The sequence below is a fragment of the Pituophis catenifer genome, unplaced genomic scaffold (genome assembly GCF_029215685.1).
Source record: "Pituophis catenifer annectens isolate HBS135680 unplaced genomic scaffold, rPitCat1.0.hap2 SCAF_1, whole genome shotgun sequence".
NCBI classification, from domain to species: Eukaryota; Metazoa; Chordata; class Lepidosauria; order Squamata; family Colubridae; genus Pituophis; species Pituophis catenifer.
The window spans coordinates 202329033-202350419 of record NW_027256881.1 but is presented as its reverse complement, the minus strand read 5'-3'; the positions used below and the strand labels follow the sequence as shown (position 1 = coordinate 202350419).

The following is a 21387-nucleotide window of genomic DNA, read 5'->3' as shown; positions in this document are numbered from 1 at the left end:
GCTGAGTCAACCTTGAGCCCGTTCAGGATCGAACTGCTGGCAGCTTGCAATACTGTATTCTAACCACTGCACCATCGCAGCTCCTGGATTAGACTATACTGTAGTCCTAGACCACAGCTGTCAAACTCCCAGCCCACGGGCTGGATGTGTCATGCACTGGTCACACCCACGCCTGGTTTAGCGAAGGGCAAAAAAGTCCAAATACGTCACATGACATTGCCATGACGATGTGAATTGATACTCCTGTCCTAGACTAAGGACTATAGTTAGCTGGTCTTTAAAAAAGAAGCAGCAAAAAGAAACTGGTTAGTGTCATAAGCTGCATCAGCTGGACTGTGGAGTGCTTCAGATCCGAAAAAGTGTTTCCCAGCCCAAAGTGAAAGAAACGTACTATAGAAGCAGCTGCATCTTAGAGCAACAGCTGCATCTTTTCCCAGAATGATATAACAACTATCTGCAGCTGCCAGAAAAGACAATATTTCCACACACACCCTCAAGCCGTTCTCAAGCCAAAGACTTTTTGGCCTTTGGATCCAAAACTTTCCACAACTCTATTCATCAGTATTTGCCTGGTGAATGGGTTAGCGCTACAAAAACAAATCAATAAATAAAAGCTACAGCAGAGAATAAACAGCAGAGAAAACACAGAGGCAGCCCTGTTTTTTTGAATTCTTTATAAAAATGGCAAATGTGGAAGCATCATAAATTTGTATCAGGATCCACAAACACGTCCAATACTTGTATTTTCAACCCACTTCTTTATTAGCATTGTTAAGAACGATTTTACTGATTGCATTAGACTTTTAGTGTAGTCATTTTAGTCATGTAAAACAGTCATCTAGGAAAAGCAAGGAAATGGGATGGAGCTAAAACAAATTACCATAAACCCAAACAGAACCAAAGGCTCGTTTAATGATTTTCCTTTTCATTTAGCATAGAAATTAAAACTTCAAACTGCCGAGTACTTAAAAGAATGAAACAGCTAGGTAAAATACAAATATACTGTAATATGATCCATAGTCCAGAATATAAGGCAGTCTTTTACATAAATTTGATCCAAAATAGGTATAGGAATTCTATTTTATAATTCTGTTAAGAATTTTCCTAAAATTACAGGTGGTCCTTGACTTACAACAGTTTTATTTAGTGATCGTTCAAAGTTACAATGGTACTGAAAAATATGACTTATGACTGTTTTTCACTATTATGACCTTTGCAGCATCCCCATGATACTTTGATTGAAATTCCGATGCTGGGCAACTGGTTCATATTTATGATCATTGCTGTGTCCCAAGGTCATGTGGTCACCTTTGGCAACTTTCTCACAAGCAAAGTCAATGGAGAAGCCAGATTCACTTAACAACCGGCTTACTAACTTAAAAACTGCAGTGATTCCCTTACTATGGCAAGGTCATAAAATGGGGCAAAACTCATTTTACTAATGTTTCACTTAACAACAGAAATTTTAGGTTCAATTGTGGCCATAAGTCGAGGACTATCTGTACATAGTCCTCAACTTACAACCACAATTGAGCCCAAAATTTATGTTGCTAAGTGAGAAATTTGTTAAGTGAGTTTTGCCCCATTTTATGACCTTTCTTGCCACAGTTGTTAAGTGAATCACTGTTGTTAAATTAGTAACGTGGTTATTAGGTGAATCTGGCTTCCCCATTGACTTTGCTTGTCAAAAGGTCACAAAAGATGATCAATGACCTTGGGATGCTGCAACCATCATAAATATGAAGTTACCAAGCATCCAAATATAAATCACATGACCATGTGGATGCTACGATGGTCATAAGTCACCATAATTCATTGTTGTTGTAACTTCGAACGATCACTAAATGAACTGTTGTAAGTCAAGGACTGTGTTAGCTGCACATTAAATAACAAAAGAATTGGCAATAAAATAAAATGCCGATTTTATTTAAAACATTTTAAAATAAAACATTTTTCTGATCTTTTATGCAGTTTAATAAAATAATTCTATATTAGCATGGCTTTTTTGTCCACTGCAGAAAATCCCATTAAAATAAAAAGTAAACTCTCACACTGAATCATTTTACATCCTGGTTAGAGATGTAGATGTAGGAACGACTTTTTTTCTTTTCACACAGTGACTTAGATCTGACCTGTCTCTATTCAGAAATACAGAACCCTGAATGGTACGGAAAAATGGGAAGATTTTGCACACTATCTGTGGACATTCAGGCATAAGAAAAAGGTTTCTTTGAATTTGTCTTCGGAAACCTGAAGGCAGAAAAAGTTCCCATCTGTCTTTAAAGTCGGCCTTCTTAATCTTCTTCACTAGAGATATAATGATCTGCATAACTGAAAGCTGGAAAATTAATGGCTAGTTCTCTCCATTTTTTGTATATTTTCTTTGAGGTGCATTTCTTATCTTTGAAATACACCACAAAATTTTTTATTTTTAAGCAAGGAAGATCTAGACCTTTGTATACCATCATAGTTCCCCAAATCTGGAAAAAAGTGAGAAAATCGTATTAGGAATATACCAATACAAGAATCTGATGTTGCTGAACTCCCATTCGCAGCCATCATCAGCCCAAAGTGACGGCCTTTAGGAGAGGTGGCTCAGCAATATTTGGAGAATCCAACCCAGAATTAACCCAAAAATATCCAAATTAATCAATCCTGACACTCACCTGGCCACAATTTTTACAAAAGATGTCCCCATTTGTTTGATAATCTGCTTTTTTTGCTTGCAGTGTCTTATTTTCCTTTACAGTATAAAGGTCCCTGAAGTGAAAAATGGAACAATTTACTTTTCAAAAGAAAGACGTTGTGACTAATTTTTCATATAGACAGGAAGGAGTTCATCTCACCAGATAAGCATCATTGACACTTCCTGTAGATTCAACCCTAACTTCTGGATGAGTCAGCAACACCAGAAATCCTCACCCTTTTGCTAGTGTGGTATTTAGCTTTGTGGTGAGTTCTAGAAGTTCACTAGTCAGATGTAGGTATAAAAGGGAGCTATGAAAAATGAACTGACTGAGGGGGCAATGATGTTCAATACTGGCTATATTTCCTAAATCAAAGCACTGGATTACAACACAAACCTGCATCTATAGTACTTGTGATTGGAATATCTACTGCTACCAATCTGCTTTAGTTTCTGTGGTTGGTATCTCTGCCTACTCAAAGTAGGCAGCATGACTAGTAGATCAAAGAGAATTCATGCTCTTGTTTCACAAATTAACAGTTGATTGATGATCACATAAGCAAAATAGATTTGCTAATTTTCGGTTAAACTATTGGTATTCAGTAACTCTACCAAGGGATTTACCCATAGACCAGTGGTGAAATTCAATTTTTTTTTACTACCGGTTCTGTGGGCATGGCAGGGGAAGGATACTGCAAAATCTCCATTTCCACCCCACTCCAGGGGACAGGTACTGCAAAATCCCCATTCCCACCCCACTCTGGGACCAGCCAGGGGTGGTATTTGCCCGTTCTCCGAACTACTCAAAATTTCCACTACTGGTTCTCTGAACTATTCAAAATTTCTGCTACCAATTCTCCAGAACCTGTCAGAACCTGCTGGATTTCACCCCTGCAGTAGACACCACGCTTGGTTTTCCCTGCCTTGATGGCTGGATCCCCCGCCCTCTTATTTCTTTATTGGCTGGACTTTTGAACAGCATTACAAGAATGTTGTTCTGGGCTGTCAGAAAAAGGCTGCCCTTTTAGTATATTCCATACATTGCCAGATCATTAAGCCAAATCAAAGTAGAGGGGGTCACTTCAGAGCAAGATTACAGCTTCCATTTTTATTGGCATCAATGAGAGATTCGCTCGAAAAAAAAGCAGGGCAATCAATGGATTAGCAATTGGTGCGACCACTGCAGTGATTCAATCAATGGAACCAGTGAACAGCCTGCTTTCAAAAGTTGTGGGTGCTCCATCCCTGGAGGTTTTAAGAAGAGATTGGACAGCCATTTATCTGAAATGATTTATTTATTTATTTATTGGTTTGATTTATATGCTGCCCTTTTCCAGAGACTCAGGGCGGCTTACAATGCGTTAAGCAATAGCCTTCATACTTTTGTATATACCTGCTTAGTAGGGCTTTCAGCCACCCCAAGCGGTGTTCTTTTTTATACAAAGTCAGCTTATTGCCCCCACAAACCGGGTCCTCATTTTACCTACCTTGAAAGGATGGAAGGCTGAGTCAACCTTGAGCCTGGTGAGATTTGAACTTGCAGTAATTGCAGGCAGCTGGTGTTACTTAACAGTACTTTAGTCTGCTGCGCCACCAAGGCTCTATTTAGGGCCTCCTGCTTGAGCAGGGAGTTGGACTAGAATAGTGGTCCCCAACCTTTCTGGCTCCACCGACTGGCAGCAATGGTGGTGCTGATGGGGATGGTTTTGTGCATGCAACCTAGCTTCTGTGTATGTACAAATGTAGTTTGACATGGTTGCTCGACTGGGGTTAGAGACTCCTGGATTAGAAGACCTCTATGGTCCCTTCCAAATCTGATGTTCTAAGTTCAATCAGAACAAGATATCCTGATGGTAACACAAACACATACACACACAGAGGTGGACTTACTCAAATTCCTTTTTAACATTGACGTGATGATTATTCAAAATAACTTGAATGTCGTCTCCTGAGCATTTTGGATCGTTGCAGTTTTTGCAGTGGAACATGATCAGGGAGGGGTTCTCTTTGTATTGTTTAAACTGTTCTTTCTTTGCCTTCATTTTCATCTCCATGCAGCTTTGCAGCTGAAGCTCTTTGATCTAGCAAAGGAATGAACAGAACCGGGAAATAACTCCCAACTAAAATTTCATATCATCCAGGAAAATTCATGTTGGATTATTTTAGTTAAGTATTATTAAGTGTTGTACCTTATGATGCTTGACAAATGTATCTTTTCTTTTATGTACTCCGAGAGCGTATGCACCAAGACAAATTCCTTGTGTGTCCAATCACATTTGGCCAATAAAGAATTCTATTCTATTCTATTCTATTCTATTCTATTCTATTCTATTCTATTCTATTCTATTCTATTCTATTCTATTCTATTCTATTCTATTCTATTCTATTCTATTCTATTTAAATTTGGAATAATTAAAAAAAATCTTTCCATGCCTTAAATTGTAATTGCCTAAATACTGAATGTCTTTATTACATTACAATATCGATCCTCCTTGTTTAATGACCCTAACTTTGCCATTAAGTGAAGCAGTGGCTAAATGGGAAATCATGTGACCGTAAGCGTGCTTTCCAGCCAAGAAGAGACAAGACTACTTAGTTTCACATCTTTGACTTTTTATTTTTATTTATTTTTTTTGCCTCCCAACCCACTTCCTTATCTTTTGGAATGCTCAAGTGCCTACTTACTGTCTTGTACGCATGAAAAACAATGCAATCATGCCACCGTGTGCCATGCAAACAGTTGACAGTACTTTCTTGAAATGTCTTTCTCTCCAATATTTCCACTCTGTGACAGGGTGGGAGAAATCAAATGATTTCTGCAGGCAATGTCTCCTTTGTGAGCATGCTCACATTGCTTTTGATGTGCAGAAGAGCTTACTCGCTTGAAATCTCTCTGCTTTGCAGGGGAAGGGAGAGGACAAGAGTTAGGCAAAGGAAAGATTACTTTTGAAAAAACCCAAGGCTTTTCAAAATAAGTAATAGCAAGCAAAAAAAGAAGAAGAGAGAAGTATTTCCAGAACCAAAATGGTCACACCTTATGGTGTGGGCCTTACCTTATGCAAATACTTTTCATGTGGCATCTTTTGGACGCGCTTAATTGCTCGATGCATCATTTTCTCACGATACATATTAACATTTTCACGTTCAGCAGCTCCTGATCCATCTGAAGCTACAAGCACATAGACGCTTTCCTCAGCTCGAGCTCTTCCCCGAGCCTGGAAGAAACACGAAACTTCAATAAAATACTAGGAACTCATACGTAGGATTTAGGTTGTGTTCCTCTCTTTCTCTGGATGAGTTAAAGAGCTTTGCTGGAATATGAATCCTGATTTCAATATATGACATGTACAGTGGTGAAATCCTCTGCGGTTTGCCACTGGTTTGCTTCCTGCGCATGCGTGGTGTGTGCCAAATGCGCACTGTGTGTGCGCATGCACAATGCACACCAAATGCACACTGCATGCGCAAATGCATAGTGCATGCCAAATGCATGCTGTGCACGGAAAAAGGAGGCTTAAGAAGGTAAGTAGATTCGTTAGAAAGCAAGATCTAGTGAATATAAATTGTGCAGCACAGCTGATCATCGGAAATACCGGTTCAGATGAACCGGTAGCTTTTTTTAACTACTGGTTTGCCCGAACTGGTAGTGTTTATTACTACTGGTTCTCCTGAACCAGTGCGAACCGGTAGCATTTCACCCCTGGTCATGTCCTTTCAGAAACTAGCAACCCATCAAGACAACAGAAAATGTCTTCCAGTAGTTGGCACATAGAATCTTAATTAATTAAATTTAGTTACTGTTGCTAATAAAATTTGAGGAGCGGTCTAGTGGTGAAGACTCTAGCCTCCCACTCAGAAGGTTGAGAGTTCAATCCTTGGTAGCGGCAGTTGTTTTTCTCTTAGGGTGTTAAGAGAAAACATCTATTGTGAACTCCATGTGGCATCAGGAAGAGAATCCAGCCAGTAAATGCTCAGCTCCATCCACTTGCCTTGACTCTATCCGAACCTTACAGGGTTGTAAAAGGGGCGGTTTTTTTTTTTTTTTACTGTTGCCAATACAATTTAAAATCTATTTTAAAATTTATTTAAATAGCGGTTGATATATGGGATAGAAGGAGAATTCAGATAAAATGGAGGGAGAGAGTTGCCTGTTTCTCCTGTACCAATATCTATCCTTCAACTTCTTTGTCCCAGTTACAAAAATATGCAGGTTCACATATCTTCATGGGATACATAGCAGAAGCCCAAGTATATTATATCTGGGCACTTGAGATAAGCAACCTGCCTTATTGATAGAATGACATTTTAAACGCTTTTTACGTTGCTGTTGAGAGCCATTTCGGTGTTGTGATTAAAGCAGAAGATGGTCATCTGATTATCTGATAAATTTACAAGTGAAAAAGCAAAAATGAGATGGCTGGACCGTTACCTGCATCATGGCTATTTCATTGGTAACAAGACCATAGCGTATAACAATGTTGCACTGTGAGATATCCAGGCCTTCCTCTGCTACAGTAGTAGCAATTAGTAAGTTGATTTTGCCAGTACGGAACTTTTGAATGATATCCTTTTGTTCATTCTGTAGAAACATGTTGTTGTTACATTCATAAAAGGAATGACAGCACGACGAATGGCTCTTACAAATTGACTTAAGTCATGAAGCATTTGTTTTCAGTCTCAAATGTTACAAACTATGTTTTGAATTAAAGCAACAACAAAGCAATTAAAAAAACCCACATATATATATATATATCGCTGCCACAGGTTTCTACCGTAAGCAGGAAGAAGAAATTCCTAGCACTGATAAAACACAGAGAGCACCAAGGGCTCCACATAATAAATTCAGTTCATTCAGAGGTGCTATTTCTAACATATCCAGATTACCCAAATACAGTAGAGTTGTAGCTCTGACAAATATAAATTCTATCGGACTACCTCGGTCTACGTCAATGGGCTACGTCAACAGCCATAACACTTCTTAGTTTCTGGAAGTCAGCACTTAAACATTTTAGCAAGAAAGTGTCAATCACAGAAACATATGTAACATTCACATATAGCATTTGATATAATGATTATTAATGAATAACACTCTACTTCTGAAATTAGATAGGAAAAGTGTGTGTGTGTGGGGGGGGACACACTGTAGGTCAGGGCCAGATGCGTCATGCACTGGACATGCCCGATTTAGCAAAAAAGGTCCCGATACGTCACATGACGCTGCTGTGATGATGTGAGTTTGACACCCCTGCTGTAGGTCATATGAAGGTTCTGGCAAGCCACACATATTTCATGTTTGACATCTCATAGCTATTGGCTGTGCTAGGTTTGGCATGGTTCGATGTGCCATACTTTGGCAACTTTTACATACAAGGGCAGTGCACGCCCTTGTCCTCACAGAGGTATGGGGGTTTCAGAAATGTCTTCAGAAGAACCACCGAGAAAATGATTTTATGATGTTTTCTCTGGAGCTATAAATCAGATTATTTCTTGCTGCTTAGAACTCTGGGGGGAGAGGGGAACAGGGTGGTGCCAGCAGTGAGCTGGCACGCAGAGCTCCACTCATGCAAAAGAGAAGCCTTTGGGGTGTGGTTTCGTACTCCTTCACGCTTCTCCATACCAAAAGTTTTTGAAAAGGAATGGAAGGCCCGAAGCAGCAGGAGATTGTTCCCCCGAAGCCTTTTGTACATTTGCAAAAGCTTTTGCCATGGAGAAGCGAAGCCTTTAGGGGCGCAGTCTCGAGGGGAAGAGGGGAACCAGGTAAAGCAAACACTGGGCCAGCACGCACAAGCACAACTCCACTCACACAAGAAGCCTTTGGAGTGTCGCTCACATGAGTGGAGGTACACACTAGCCCGCCTCTCACATAGCCCAGTTCCAAATAGCCACAGTCTGGTAGGGGGCTGTAACAGGGAGTTGGCGATCCCTGCCCTATACAATTGAGAAGTAAAGAAAATCTGGAAATAGACTTTACATTTTTGTTTTACCTGAGTCATGTGCTGAAATTCACTATTATGTCCTGTACCAATGAGGTAGTGAGCCTTCACTCCAACTTCTTCAAATTTGGGATTATCATTAATCCATTGATAGATAGCAAAGGCACTTTGACGAGTTTTTGAGAAAATAATTCCTCTGGGTTCATTGTTCTTTGTGAATTGTTGCATTAAAGTTGTGCGCAACTTTGTTAGTTTTTCATTTTCATATTGTAGTTCTTCAGCTAACTCTTCCAGCTCTCTTTGTCTGTCTTTAGGAACAAATGTAAATGAATAAAATATTTACGTAATTATGTTTTAAAAGAATTAGAGTATGTTATTAGGAGCCATGCTGGCTGAAACTGATTGTAGTTCCAAAATATCTGAAAGCATTAGCAGATCATGTTCAAAAAGACCATCATCCATTTGTGGCCACTTGCAAGCAAAGACAGACAATGGTACGAAGTGGGCAGGTGGATGCCCAGTGCGTCTGGTGGGCCAGATTCTGTGCCTCCCCCCACGCCTCTATCTCCGCCTGCTGCTTGGAGGACTGGCCCAGCGGTCACATTGCTCGAACTCAGCTGCGCTGTGCGTGCTGTGCAGCCCCAGAGTATGCTGGCCAAGGGGTCAGTGGGCTGTGGCAACTGCTGAATACACACACATCCTGTGCACTTGCCACGTCCCCCACAAGGCTGATGATCTTAACTGGGGCTTATTTTTGGGGTAGGTCTTATATTATGAGCATCTTGAAAAATCATGCTAGGGCTTATTTTCTGGTTGGGTCTTATTTTCAGGGAAACACAGTAGAAGGCAGAAACTACAGGAGATAGGCAGGATCTCAAATAACAAGGCCCTATGCCATGTTAGAGCTTTATAGGTAATAACCAGTGACTTGAATTGCACCTGGAAGCATAATGGGAACTAATATAATTTACGCAACATGCTCTGTTGTCTGGATACGTTCACAGCAAACAGTAGTAGTATAAATTTACCTACAAGTAAGCTATGGGAACCTAACACTTAGATTCCTACCCGCTTGCCCTGGGAGCACATGGTTTATAGTTATGATTAAATTAGGCTAATAGCCTTGAGAATAAGGCAGCTTGCCTAAATCTCTATCCACAGAACATCCTAAATTACTCCTTCCTGAGTTTCAGCTAAAGTAGAAGTTGAGAAAATTGGGAAATTTATATCCCAATTTTTAATGAAAACCAGAAATTTTATAAACATGAATGAAAAGTGCAGGTGAAATGTGATTAAGCCACTTGTTACAGAGCAGCCTTACTTAATGAGCCAACTGCATGAAATTTTGCTTCTCATTTTAATAGTGTACATCGATTTGTAGAAGTTTAGACAGGAAGTCCCAGATGGCTCATGCTTACCATAAAACAACTCTATAAGACGTGTATTGGTTTCATCTAGTTGTGAGGCTATGAGTTCATCTTCCGTATCTTCATCCATTGCCATCTTTCTGCTCCTTTCTTCCTCATAAAAGTTCTTCAGATGGTTATAGGCATCAATCATGCGGATAGTATCATTAATCAGCAAGGCATCGTTGTATTTCTTCAAGTGTTCTGCACATACCCGCTCTTTACGAGTCCCTTCCTTGGCAGCTAGAAAAAAGAACAAGCATTGAGAAAACAAGCAAGCAAAGGTGTAAAGAAAACTCTGGCCATCTAGTTTAGCCAGGTATTATAACTAGTGGTGGGATTCAAAAATTTTTACTACTGGTTCTGTGGGCGTAGCTTGTTGGTGTGGCATGGCTTGGTGGACGTGGCAGGGGAAGGATACTGTAAAATCTCCATTCCCACCCCACTCCAGGGGAAGGTTACTGCAAAATCCCCATTCCCTCCTGATCAGCTGGGACTCGGGAGGCAGAGAATAGATGGGGGTGGGGCCAGTCAGAGATGGTATTTACCGGTTCTCCAAACTACTCAAAATTTCCGCTATCAGTTCTCCAGAACTGGCCAGAACCTGCTGAAACCCACCTCTGATTATAACCATATAGTAATCCAATGTAAACATTACCTTTCTTTTCCTCCTGAATTACCCACTGTTCATAGGCCTGTGATCCAAAATCAACGTTTGGACTGAATTGGCCATAGCCTTGAATCTCAGTCATAATATTTACGAGTTTCTCTCTAAATGGATCCTAAAATGTAAAGCATGTCATTAGTGAACAATCACAAGATTAGAAGGGATCTTTATTTATTTATTTAGTAAATCTATATGCTGCCCATCTCGCTGTCCCAAGTGACTCTGGGAAGATCAGCACCTCGGAAAACTAGTCTAACATGCCCCCCCCCCCGGCAGAAATCCTCACACCATCCCTTTATGTCTAACTTTTGTTAGAAAAACCTCCAGATAAATAGATATTCAATCAAAATCACAGGACATCTTTTTTAAAGTTTATAATTGAGGAAAATACTAGAAACATTGCATCACAGCAGACCAATTAATCCAGAGTCCCCCCAACCTTAACTAGATGTGTGGGGCAACAGTCTTCAGTCTCAGAGTCAAATATGACCTTTGAACAATATGAATATGGTCAGACACAAGAGGTTGGAGGAAGGAAATGACCCAATAGGATATTTTCTTGTGAATAATGTGGGAATTTTTTTTTTTTAAAAAATATTTATTTGTATCCAACGTTTATTATTTTTACAATAGCAATAGCAATAGCAGTTAAACTTACATACCACTCCATAGTACTTTACAGCTGAGTTCCCCAATTTGCTTTGCAGACTGGCGGGGGAAAGGGGGTAGTTCTGTGTGAGCAACTGGGAACCCCTGCTTTACAGCACTTTTATTTATTTATTTTTATTAATTTAATTTGTATACCGCCCTTCTCCCAGAAGGGACTCAGGGCGGTGAACAGCCAAAATTAAAAAACATACAAATGCAAAAGTTAAGATAATTAAAACAATTAAATCATTGGCTACCCAATTTAAAACCCCAAATCCATAAAATTTAAAATCCCAATTAAAAACCATTTAGGCTAGGCCGGCTTGATGAAATAAAAACGTCTTCAGGGCTTTAGCACTAAGCAGTTTATAGAGTCAGCATCTTGCCCCCAACAATCTGGGTCCTCATTTTAACAATCTTGGAAAGATGGAAGGCTGAGTCAACCTTGAGCCCTTCAGGATCAAACTCCTGGCAGTGGGCAAAGTCAGCCTGTAATACTGTAATTCTAACCACTGTGCCATCACAGCTCCAGGAGGACCATTTACTCCTATCTCCCTATGTGCAATCTGTCACATATGTTTTTCTTTTTAATGGGCTATGGGTGCAAAAAGAACCAAGCTGGAATCTTCCTCGAGATTCTAGTTCTTCCCATGAAGAAAAGGAGAACTTTCTTTTCTAAAAGAGGAAGCTAACATCTGTAGGTGTGTCTTTCCCCCCCCCCCTCAAATAAGGAACCATAGACGATGTTGTAGTTACATGATCACATTAAGGACAAGAGAAATCCATACCTTCTTTTTGACATCTGCAATCTCAAACTTCTTAACAGGTTCTTTTGCTTGATGTTGCAGTTGCGCAATGTGCTCTTGAACAGTCACAATCTCATCTGCATCCAGGTTGGCACATATCTAGAGGAGGGAAAGTGATTTAAGTTATGGGACGGGTAGGTCTGTGAGGTGCTTTGGAAACAACTGGCGGTACAATCTTAAAGGTGAGTTCTCATTGCCTGCCGGTTCAGAAGCATCTGAGGAGCTTCCCTTGAGCATCTCTTTGTTTCTTGAGAGGGATGCATTTAAGGCAGGTTAGACTAGACCAGGGGTCAGCAACCTTAAACACTCAAAGAGTCACAAAGGTCCTAACGGAAGCCCCCCATTCAATTCTGGAGCCGACCAGAAATCCGGTTCCCCAACCATAGAGTCTCCTCCTAGACCGGTGTCCATTTTCCTCTACTTGTCCTAACTGAAAACTCTATCTAGAGCCGACTAGCAACAGGGAGCCACAGCAGAGGGATGAAAGAGCCACATGTGGCTCCAGAGCTGTCGGTTGCCAACCCCTGGCCTAGACAGTAACATCTCCTGCAGCAGCGCACCTAAAGGATCGTCCTGACTATTGTGAATGGCTTTGCAGTAGTTCTACTTTGCCTCTCAAGTAGACTCCAGACAGTGTTGCTTGGAGACAATCATGCCTCAAAATTGCAACCTATTATGAAGTGTCCCCCTAAAGAAGGTCGTTAAGATTTAGAGCTGACTGCTATGAAGTGCGGTTTCTGCAGTTAGAAATGTCAGACTTCCTCGTTCTCCATGGAATTATCTTCTTTCCAAAGTGTAGCAGGCATGCACTTTGGGAGTCTTGATGGATCTGTGTCTCTCTCTTTGTTGCCAGACAGAGGGAACATTTAGATCGCACACCATATACAGTGTTATCTCTGGCTGAAAAGTCAGTTGCATTCCTTTCTGAAAGAAAATGATGGTGAAAGATGGAAGATAGAAAAGAAACCTCTTTGGATATTACGGTAACATGAAAAAAAAGGTTAAAATAGAGATAGAAATAGGGGAATAATAGTGTGTGTGTGTGTGTGTGTGTGTGTGTGTTATGTATGTGTCTATCTATCTATCTATCTATCTATCTATCTATCTATCTATCTATCTATCTATCTATTTTTCTTTCTTTTTCGTAGGTTTTATGTGTATGTCTCTTTAGCCAGGTTCTACCTACGTAAACCAAGATATTATGCAGCCCTAGTTCAGTGAAATCACAATTCACTAGTTTCTGAGCTTTTTTTCTCTTCTGGCAGCCAGCAGACCCTTTGCTGCCCATTGGGAGACTAAGATAGCTGTCTGAGTCTCCCAGAGAACAGCACAGAGTTGCTGTTTGTCAGCTAGAAATAAAAAGCCCAGAAACTTGTGATTCACAGAACCAGGGCTGTAGAACATCTTAGCTTACGTAGGTAAAACCTGGCTAGAAAGAATATGCACACACACACACACACCATAATATATATATATATACACACACAAATATAACAAGATATATGTAATAATAAGAGGGAGGTTTAGAAATTGAAGGGCGGTAGTATTAGGTGTGTTTAAACAATATGAAACAATGAAAATGAAATGTAATAACTATGAGTAATAATGTCTATTTGTATTAAAATGTATGATATCCAAGTATCAGACTATTCACGCACTGATATGTATAAATAATATAAAATAAAAAACTTGGGGTGGAAAATGAAAGAAAATGATCTTAAACTGTGGCGCACATGCAGATTTCAATACAGGACTGCATTTGTATCACAAAGTACTGTCCTGTATTACTTTTACAGCTCTACACCCATTCCTCGTTTAGTGAATGCTTTGGATAGCAAATACGATGACAGAAAAAAAAATCATTTTCAGACCAATGTACACATTTACAGCCAAATCTCTTGCACCTCTTGCAAGGTGGAAAATAATGTTCCTACGGCTGTATGAGAGAACTTTATCTGAGTGAGACAGTAGCATCCAGGCCTTAAAGCCCTTCAGGGTCATGAGGCCAGGTTATCTGAGAGACTTCTCCCCGATTACTTACTCTAAAGAAGATACACTCACTTCAGATCATGTCTTGAGACTTTATCAGAATGGACTCTTCAGTCAAGAGATGCCAAGCTGGGCTTTTTTTAGTGACAGACTTTTGCTGCACACAAATGAAGTACTCTATCATTTTCTACTCATGGAAAAGGTAGGTACAGGTAGTCCACGGCTTACGACCACAACTGAGCCCAAAATTTCTGTTGTTAGGCAAGGCATTTGCTAAGTTTTGCCCCATTTTGCCTCATTTTATGACTTTTCTTGCCACCGTTGTTAAGTGAACCACTGCAGTTGTTAAGTTAGTAACAAGGTTGTTCAATGAATCTGGCTTCCCCATTGACTTTGCTTGTCAGAAGGTCACAAAAGGTGGATGACATGACCCCCAGGACACTGCTACTGTCATAAATACAAGCGTCTGAATTTTGATTATGTGACTGTGGGGAGACATGTGAAAAACGGTCATAAGAGATTTTTGTCAGAGCTGTTATAACTTTGAACGGTCGCTAAATGAACTGTTGTAAGTCAAGGACTATCTGTATTTAAAATTATTTCTAAAATCCCTATCCATTTGCTTGCATTTAGAACAGGGGTAAGTAGGGTTATGTCTTATTAAGCCCTGGTTTAATTTGATTATACAGTTTAAATGAGCCACAGTGTCTGCATTCATGTGTCCCACCAAATCATTATGAATCATGATTTATAAACTTCCATGGCTGGGCTCTCATAGATCCCAAGATGCAATACACACATCTTTAACTTCCAGGAGGAAAACTGGGATGTCCGTCTAATAAATAAAAGAAAATTACATATATTATTCCTTGTAGGACCACTCAAACCCAGACAAACTCTTAGCAGCTTTGGTAATAACTCTTTAAAGATGTTGATTGATTTCCTATGTGAAAGTAAATTCCCTGCTCCAAGCAAGATCTCACACTTTATAACCGGCAATGATAAAGTTTGCTCTTGCAAAATATTTGCCACAGTTCTATGGTCATGTATAACTTACTGTTAGAATATGTTCCTCTGCTTTTGAGTGATTCGTTGCACCTCCCACTCCAGGTGAGGCTGTCAACCCCAGAATCTGAGGCTGAGCCACCAGTTGTTTTCCTTCTTTCTTTCGCTTCTCATTTTCCCTTTTTTCTTTTAAGTAGTAACGCATGATATTGTTATAGACAGCTTCTTTCTGGGTATGATGGCATTCGTCAATGATCATCAAAGAGAACACTAGAAGACACATTGTGCAAATTGGTTAGAGTCCTTCTGCTCATATGCACTGTAGTAAAACCAACTACTTCACTTTTGATCAGACTGTTTCTTGTGGATTCCTTGGTGCTCTTTGAATGTGGTTGTTTGCTTGCAGGCATCTCATTGCCCGACTAGGTAACATCATCAGTGCTAGTGGGCATGTGCTAGAGTAGCTTGACCTGCCAGTGTTGGTGGAGGAGTGTAGTTTTCTTGGTAGTTCCTTAATTAGGGTATTGTTTTCTGCTTCTTTGTCTCCTTAGAAGTTACTTGAATTGGGTATTGTTATACCCTAATACCCTAAAGCCTAGTGAAGGAACTTCTCAGGAGACAATCAATCAAACAGAAAACAATATTCTAATCAAGGAACTACCAAGAAAACCACACCTCCACCAATACTAGCAGACCACTGTATACAAACAGGGAGCAAACCCCACACTCATTAGTACTGATGATGTTATCTAGTTAGGTAATAATGAAACATCTGCAAGCAAACAGCTAAGCTCAGGGAGCACCAAGGAGTCCACAGTTCAAATCTGAGCTACGGGTATTTTCTTCTATTCGTAACATCGGTTTCTTGCTTGCTTTGGAGTTATTTTACACTGTGTATTCAAAAGGCGGGATATACATCTAAATATACAGACAGATAATGGCTTGATGTTATTTCTATATCAGAACTAAACACACAGAGCTCATAGGCAAGCCACTATTACATCTCAAAGTCTATGTCAGGGGTGTCAAACTGGCGGCCCATGGGCCAGATGGGTCACGCACAGGCCATGCCCACCCCAACTTTGCAAAGGGCAAAAATGTCATGTGACGGCGACATAATGCTGAGAGTTTGACACTCATGATCTATGTGGTCTTTGCTTATTTACAGATCCTTTGCACATTTAGGACATGAAGTACGTAGAACTACAAAGGTCTGTAAATGTGTTTGGCCGGACTCTTAGAAGTCCTGCAACTAGAATATCTTCTTTATAAGGGAAAGGGGATGGGGTGTGTGTGGAGGGGAATTATACTGAAATCTAACAATCTGGGACATTTTTCCTCTATCCAATTAGGGCTATTGACTTGAACAATTACTTATGATATAAAAATATTTGACAGTATCATCAGGAAAGCCATTTTAATCAGCAAAAACATAAGTTATCTGGAAGTTAGGTTAAGATTCCTCAATTGTGTTTTTGTTTAACTAGCAATTCTTTTGGCTGAAGGAAGATGGAGAGAACAGCAAGTGGCTAATTCTCATCAGGAAGAAAAAAAACTTTTTTTTTTAAAAAAGTAGCTGAATCTGCAACTATTATTTCCCAGAGCAGCATGGCTTTAGGCAAGGCAAGGCAAGGAATTTCTGGAAAGTTCTTTTGCTATAGCGTTTATCCATATGTACATAAATGAGAGACTGAGTCTTCCATACCATGCCAAATTCTCAGTATATAGTACTTATCCATGAATCCTCTCATGTAAAGCTTTAAGAAGTTTGACAAATAGTCCTCATTCAGCAAGACTTTGCAGTTATGGAGTACAGTGATGGAGTAACTCTGCGAGCAGTGTTCGCAGTTAAAGAGTTGCATGACAGCAAGATGGGTGGCATATAAATGTAATAAATAAATAAAACCTTTGCAGGTCTGTAAAGCAAAGGAGAGCTGAAGTAAGATTATAAACACAGTTATGGTTTCATTTAGTGACTATTTCACTTAATGACTGGGTTTCCAGTTCCAATTGTGGTTGCTAAACAAGGACTATCTATACTTCCATGGTAGACTACAGAATCTGTAGCCTAGAAGATGTGGCTGGAATGAAACCTTGTATCATTCTCACTCATTTACCATGCTACAGAATCATGGATTTCCAATCTCCGGCTGAGAAATCAATGCAATTAATTTTTGTACAACTAAAAATTGTGTTCAAAGTAAAATGAAATATTCATTCTGAATATACTTCCCAAAGTGTCACTGCCTGGAATACACTTTATTTATTTATTTATTTATTTATTTATTTATTTATTTATTTATTTATTTATTTATTTATTTATTTATTTATTTATTTATTTATTTATTTATTTATTTATTTATTTATTTATTTATTTATTTATTTATTTATTTATTTATTTATTTATTTATTTATTTATTTATTTATTTATTTATTGCGATTTATATGCCGCCTTTCTCCCTAGGGACTCAAGGCGGCTTACAAAATGACAACTTCAATACAAATCACAATACAATATCAAATTAAAATCAGTAACCCAATTAAAAACGATTTAAAATTATACCAGTGTACCCCCAAACGGATCAGTTTAATTGGCGGAAGAGCCACGTCTTCAGCTCGCGACGGAAGGAAAGAAGGTCGGGGGCTGTCCTGAGCTCAGTGGGCAATCCATTCCAGAGGGTCGGGGCTCCCACAGAGAACGCCCTCCCCCTGGGGGTCGTCAGCCGACATTGTTTGGCCGACGGCACCCTGAGGAGGCCGACTCTGTGAGAGCGCACAGGACGATGGGAGAACGGCTGGAGATGGTCCTGCAAGTACCCCGGGCCTAAGCCATGAAGGGCTTTATAGGTGAGCACCAGCACCTTGAAACGTATCCGGAGTGCCACCGGTAGCCAGTGCAGCTCACGCAGGAGAGGTGTTACACAGGAGTATCTAGACGCCCCCGTAACTACCCGCGCGGCTGCATTTTGGACTAGCTGAAGCCTCCGGACACATCCCAAGGGCAGCCCCATGTAGAGGGTGTTACAGTAGTTCAACCTAGAGGTAACAAGGGCGTGAGTGACCGTGGCGAGGGCATCCCGGTCTAGGAACAGACGCAACTGGCGCACAAGACGGACCTGTGCGAAGGCCCCCCTGGTTACGGCCGTCAGATGGTCATCTAAAGACAGCCGAGAATCCAGGAGGACACCCAAGTTGCGGACCCTGTCGGAGGGAGCAAGGATTTCACCTCCGATCATTAAGGATGGAACCTCCAGATCCCGGGATGCCGGCATCCACAGCCACTCAGTCTTGGAAGGGTTGAGTCTAAGCCTGTTCCTCCCCATCCAAACCCGCACCGCTTCCAGGCAGTGGGACATCACGGAAAGGGCATCCCTAGGGTGGTCAGGGGTGGAGATGTAAAGCTGGGTATCATCAGCATATTGATGATACCTCACCCCAAAACCACGGATGATCTCACCCAGCGGTTTCATATAGATATTAAAGAGCAGAGGGGAGAGAACCGATCCCTGAGGCACCCCACAAGTGAGAGGCCTCTGGGAGGATCCCTGACCCCCCGCCCAAACAGACTGCAGACGGCCCGAGAGATAGGAGGAGAACCACTGTAAAACAGTGCCTCCTAACCCCATCCCCCTGAGCCGCTGCAGCAGGATACCATGGTCGATGGTATCGAATGCCGCTGAGAGGTCAAGAAGGACCAGGATGGAGGAGCAACCCCCATCCCTGGCCCGCCAGAGATCATTTACTAGGGCGACCAATGCCGTTTCCGTGCTGTGGCCACGCCTGAAACCAGATTGGTAAGGATCCAGGTAGTCAGTTTCCTCCAGGACTAAGAGACTTTAGTCTCTTATGACCACGCTAAGGCTGCCTGAAGTATTTTCCTCCTCTCTCAACGGTTTGCACTACATAGGAACAAACAGCCACAAATGGAGGGGAAACTTTCAGAAGGATCCCTAATTTAGGCTATAAACATTTTCTAGACGGATGCCCAGGTTTGGCAGTCCTTCACAAATAAGAGGGTTTATAATGGGTGCATTACTTGGAACCAGTGGTGGGTTTCAAAATTTTTTACTACCGGTTCTGTGGGTGTGGCTTGGTGGGTGTGGCATGGCTTGGTGGGTGTGGCAGGGGAAGGAAACTGTAAAATCTCCATTCCCACCCCACTCCAGGGGAAGGATACTGCAAAATCCCCATTTCCTCCCGATCAACTGGGATTTGGGAGGCAGAAAATAGATGGGGGCGGGGCCAGTCAGAATTTTTACTACCGGTTCTCTGAACTATTCAAAATTTTCACTACCAGTTCTCCAGAACTGGTCAGAACCTGCAGAAACCCACCTCTGCTTGGAACCTGACACAGATAGAACCAAATGTGCTTTTGAAGCATACAGGTTGGGTTACTTGTCACCTAGGACCATAGTATTTTTGGTATTATTTTCAATCTCCATGAGCTGCAAGAATTATTTTTAAGAGGTTCTGTAGGCGGACTGACTGCAGTTTCCCTACTCCTGCTGCAATACATTTGGTGTTCAGATCCACACAGTTATCTATACATGCCTGATAACTGGACTCCTTCTTCATCATCTTCATACACTTTCTCCAATGCATTCTCCAGGATCTTAGCTGTACAAATAATCACATCATACTCTCTAATTAGTTCAGGGAATGAAAATTTCAGTTGAGACGCCCCACTCAGTCCTATTGTTCGGTACGAATGCTTCAAATAGGGACCAAATTCATTCTCTAAATGCTGTTCCACCAATGGCACCTGTTTTCCAGATAGATAGATAGATGAGAGAGAGAGAAAAGGATATAATTAAACAGATGTTCATGATAGTGGGCTTAGACCAGGGATGTCAAACTGATGCCCCGCATGCCCACTCTGGCTCTGCCAAGGCAAAGAACCGTGGCAATATACGTCTCACGTGATGTGTCAATCGAGTTTGACACCCATGGTTTAGACCAACATTTCTCCAGCAAACATGGCCTTTGATTAGAGGACCTGAAATCCAATTATCCAGAAGAAGCCACTATGGTAAAGGCTGCTTACATAAAGTTCTTTGGTTATTGTACTTATGCCTCCTGGTAGATCAACAGATGGAAACTATGGCCAGAGATACCTTTGCCCAGTTCTGGCTTGGTGCACCAATTGTGGCCTTACCTGGGACTTGAGGACTTTACTCCAGTGGCTCACACCCTTGTATCATTACGTTGCTTAGATTACTGCAACATACTCTATGTGAGGCTACCTTTACCATATAGCTTGGAGACTTCCACAGGTGCAAATACAGCCACCTAGTGCTCACCAGCAATAGTTGGTGGGATCATATGACGGGGAGGGATCCTACACTGACTCCTTATTAGCTTCCAGATCCAATTCAAAGTGCCTTTTTAATTTAAAAGACCTGTAGGCTTAAGTTACTTGCAGCACTGCCTTTCTCCATGGGAGAATCTGATGGTGCTGGGAAAAGCAGCTGATTGTTTTCCATGTTGGGAAGGTCAACGATTGCAAAGCATTTTTTTTTTCAACTGTAGGGCTAACCCTCTGGGTTGAGCCTCCCTTTGGGCATTACTTTAGCTCTGATGTTTTTCATTTTCAAGGAGAAGAGAAAGACAGGACTCTTCTGAAGAGCGTTTGGAGTGTGATCTCATTTCATTATTGTTAGTGGGAATTGGTCTTTTTGCTTATGTGTCTTGTGTTTTACTTTGTCATCTGCTGCTGATAATTTGTTCAGAATGCAATAAAGAATGAGAAAGAAATTTGGTAAATAAATACATATCCAATAATTAAGCCTAGTAACAGGACATCAACACAAGTAGAAAAAAGTTCATGCAACCAGAACTCCTGCATTTTTCCAGATCCACCAAAGAGGTCTAGTTATACTTAAGCAAAGAAAGGCAGAATGTCCTTCATTCCTTTGAAGAAAGGCCAGCATCCTTCATTTATGCCAGGGGTGTCAAACTGGTGGCCCCTCAGGCTGGATGCGTCACGTGCAGGCCACATCCACCCCAGCTCCACACAGGCAAAAAAACATCGTGATACGTCACGTGACACGATTGAGTTTGACACCTGTGATTTATGCACTTGATTTCACTTAAGACCTCATCAGGATTACAAAAGCAAGCGATAGTGGCTTAGCTGTTGACACTGAAGTTCAGTCTGGAAAATACACAAAGAGAAGATGGCTGGGGACTCCTCAGATCAGTATAGAATTTGGAGAATTTCAGAACTGGCAATTATTTTATAATTCAA

General features: G+C 40.9%; 1 protein-coding gene across 2 annotated transcripts in view; it reads right to left on the bottom strand.

The window, feature by feature from the left end:
* Window positions 1–1580: 1580 nt before the first annotated feature.
* Window positions 1581–21387, bottom strand: part of IFIH1 (interferon induced with helicase C domain 1) — a 34034-nt gene continuing 14227 nt past the window's right edge. For both annotated transcript variants that reach the window (XM_070956967.1, XM_070956968.1), the window contains 11 exons: window positions 19692–19902; window positions 15193–15410; window positions 12129–12245; window positions 10684–10807; window positions 10038–10268; window positions 8671–8927; window positions 7116–7265; window positions 5740–5901; window positions 4577–4767; window positions 2667–2760; window positions 1581–2480 (listed from right to left, as the gene is read on the bottom strand). In XM_070956967.1, the coding sequence (XP_070813068.1) occupies window positions 2295–2480; window positions 2667–2760; window positions 4577–4767; window positions 5740–5901; window positions 7116–7265; window positions 8671–8927; window positions 10038–10268; window positions 10684–10807; window positions 12129–12245; window positions 15193–15410; window positions 19692–19902 (1941 nt within the window). In that variant the 3' untranslated portion in view covers window positions 1581–2294. The remainder of the gene's footprint in view (window positions 2481–2666; window positions 2761–4576; window positions 4768–5739; window positions 5902–7115; window positions 7266–8670; window positions 8928–10037; window positions 10269–10683; window positions 10808–12128; window positions 12246–15192; window positions 15411–19691; window positions 19903–21387) is intronic.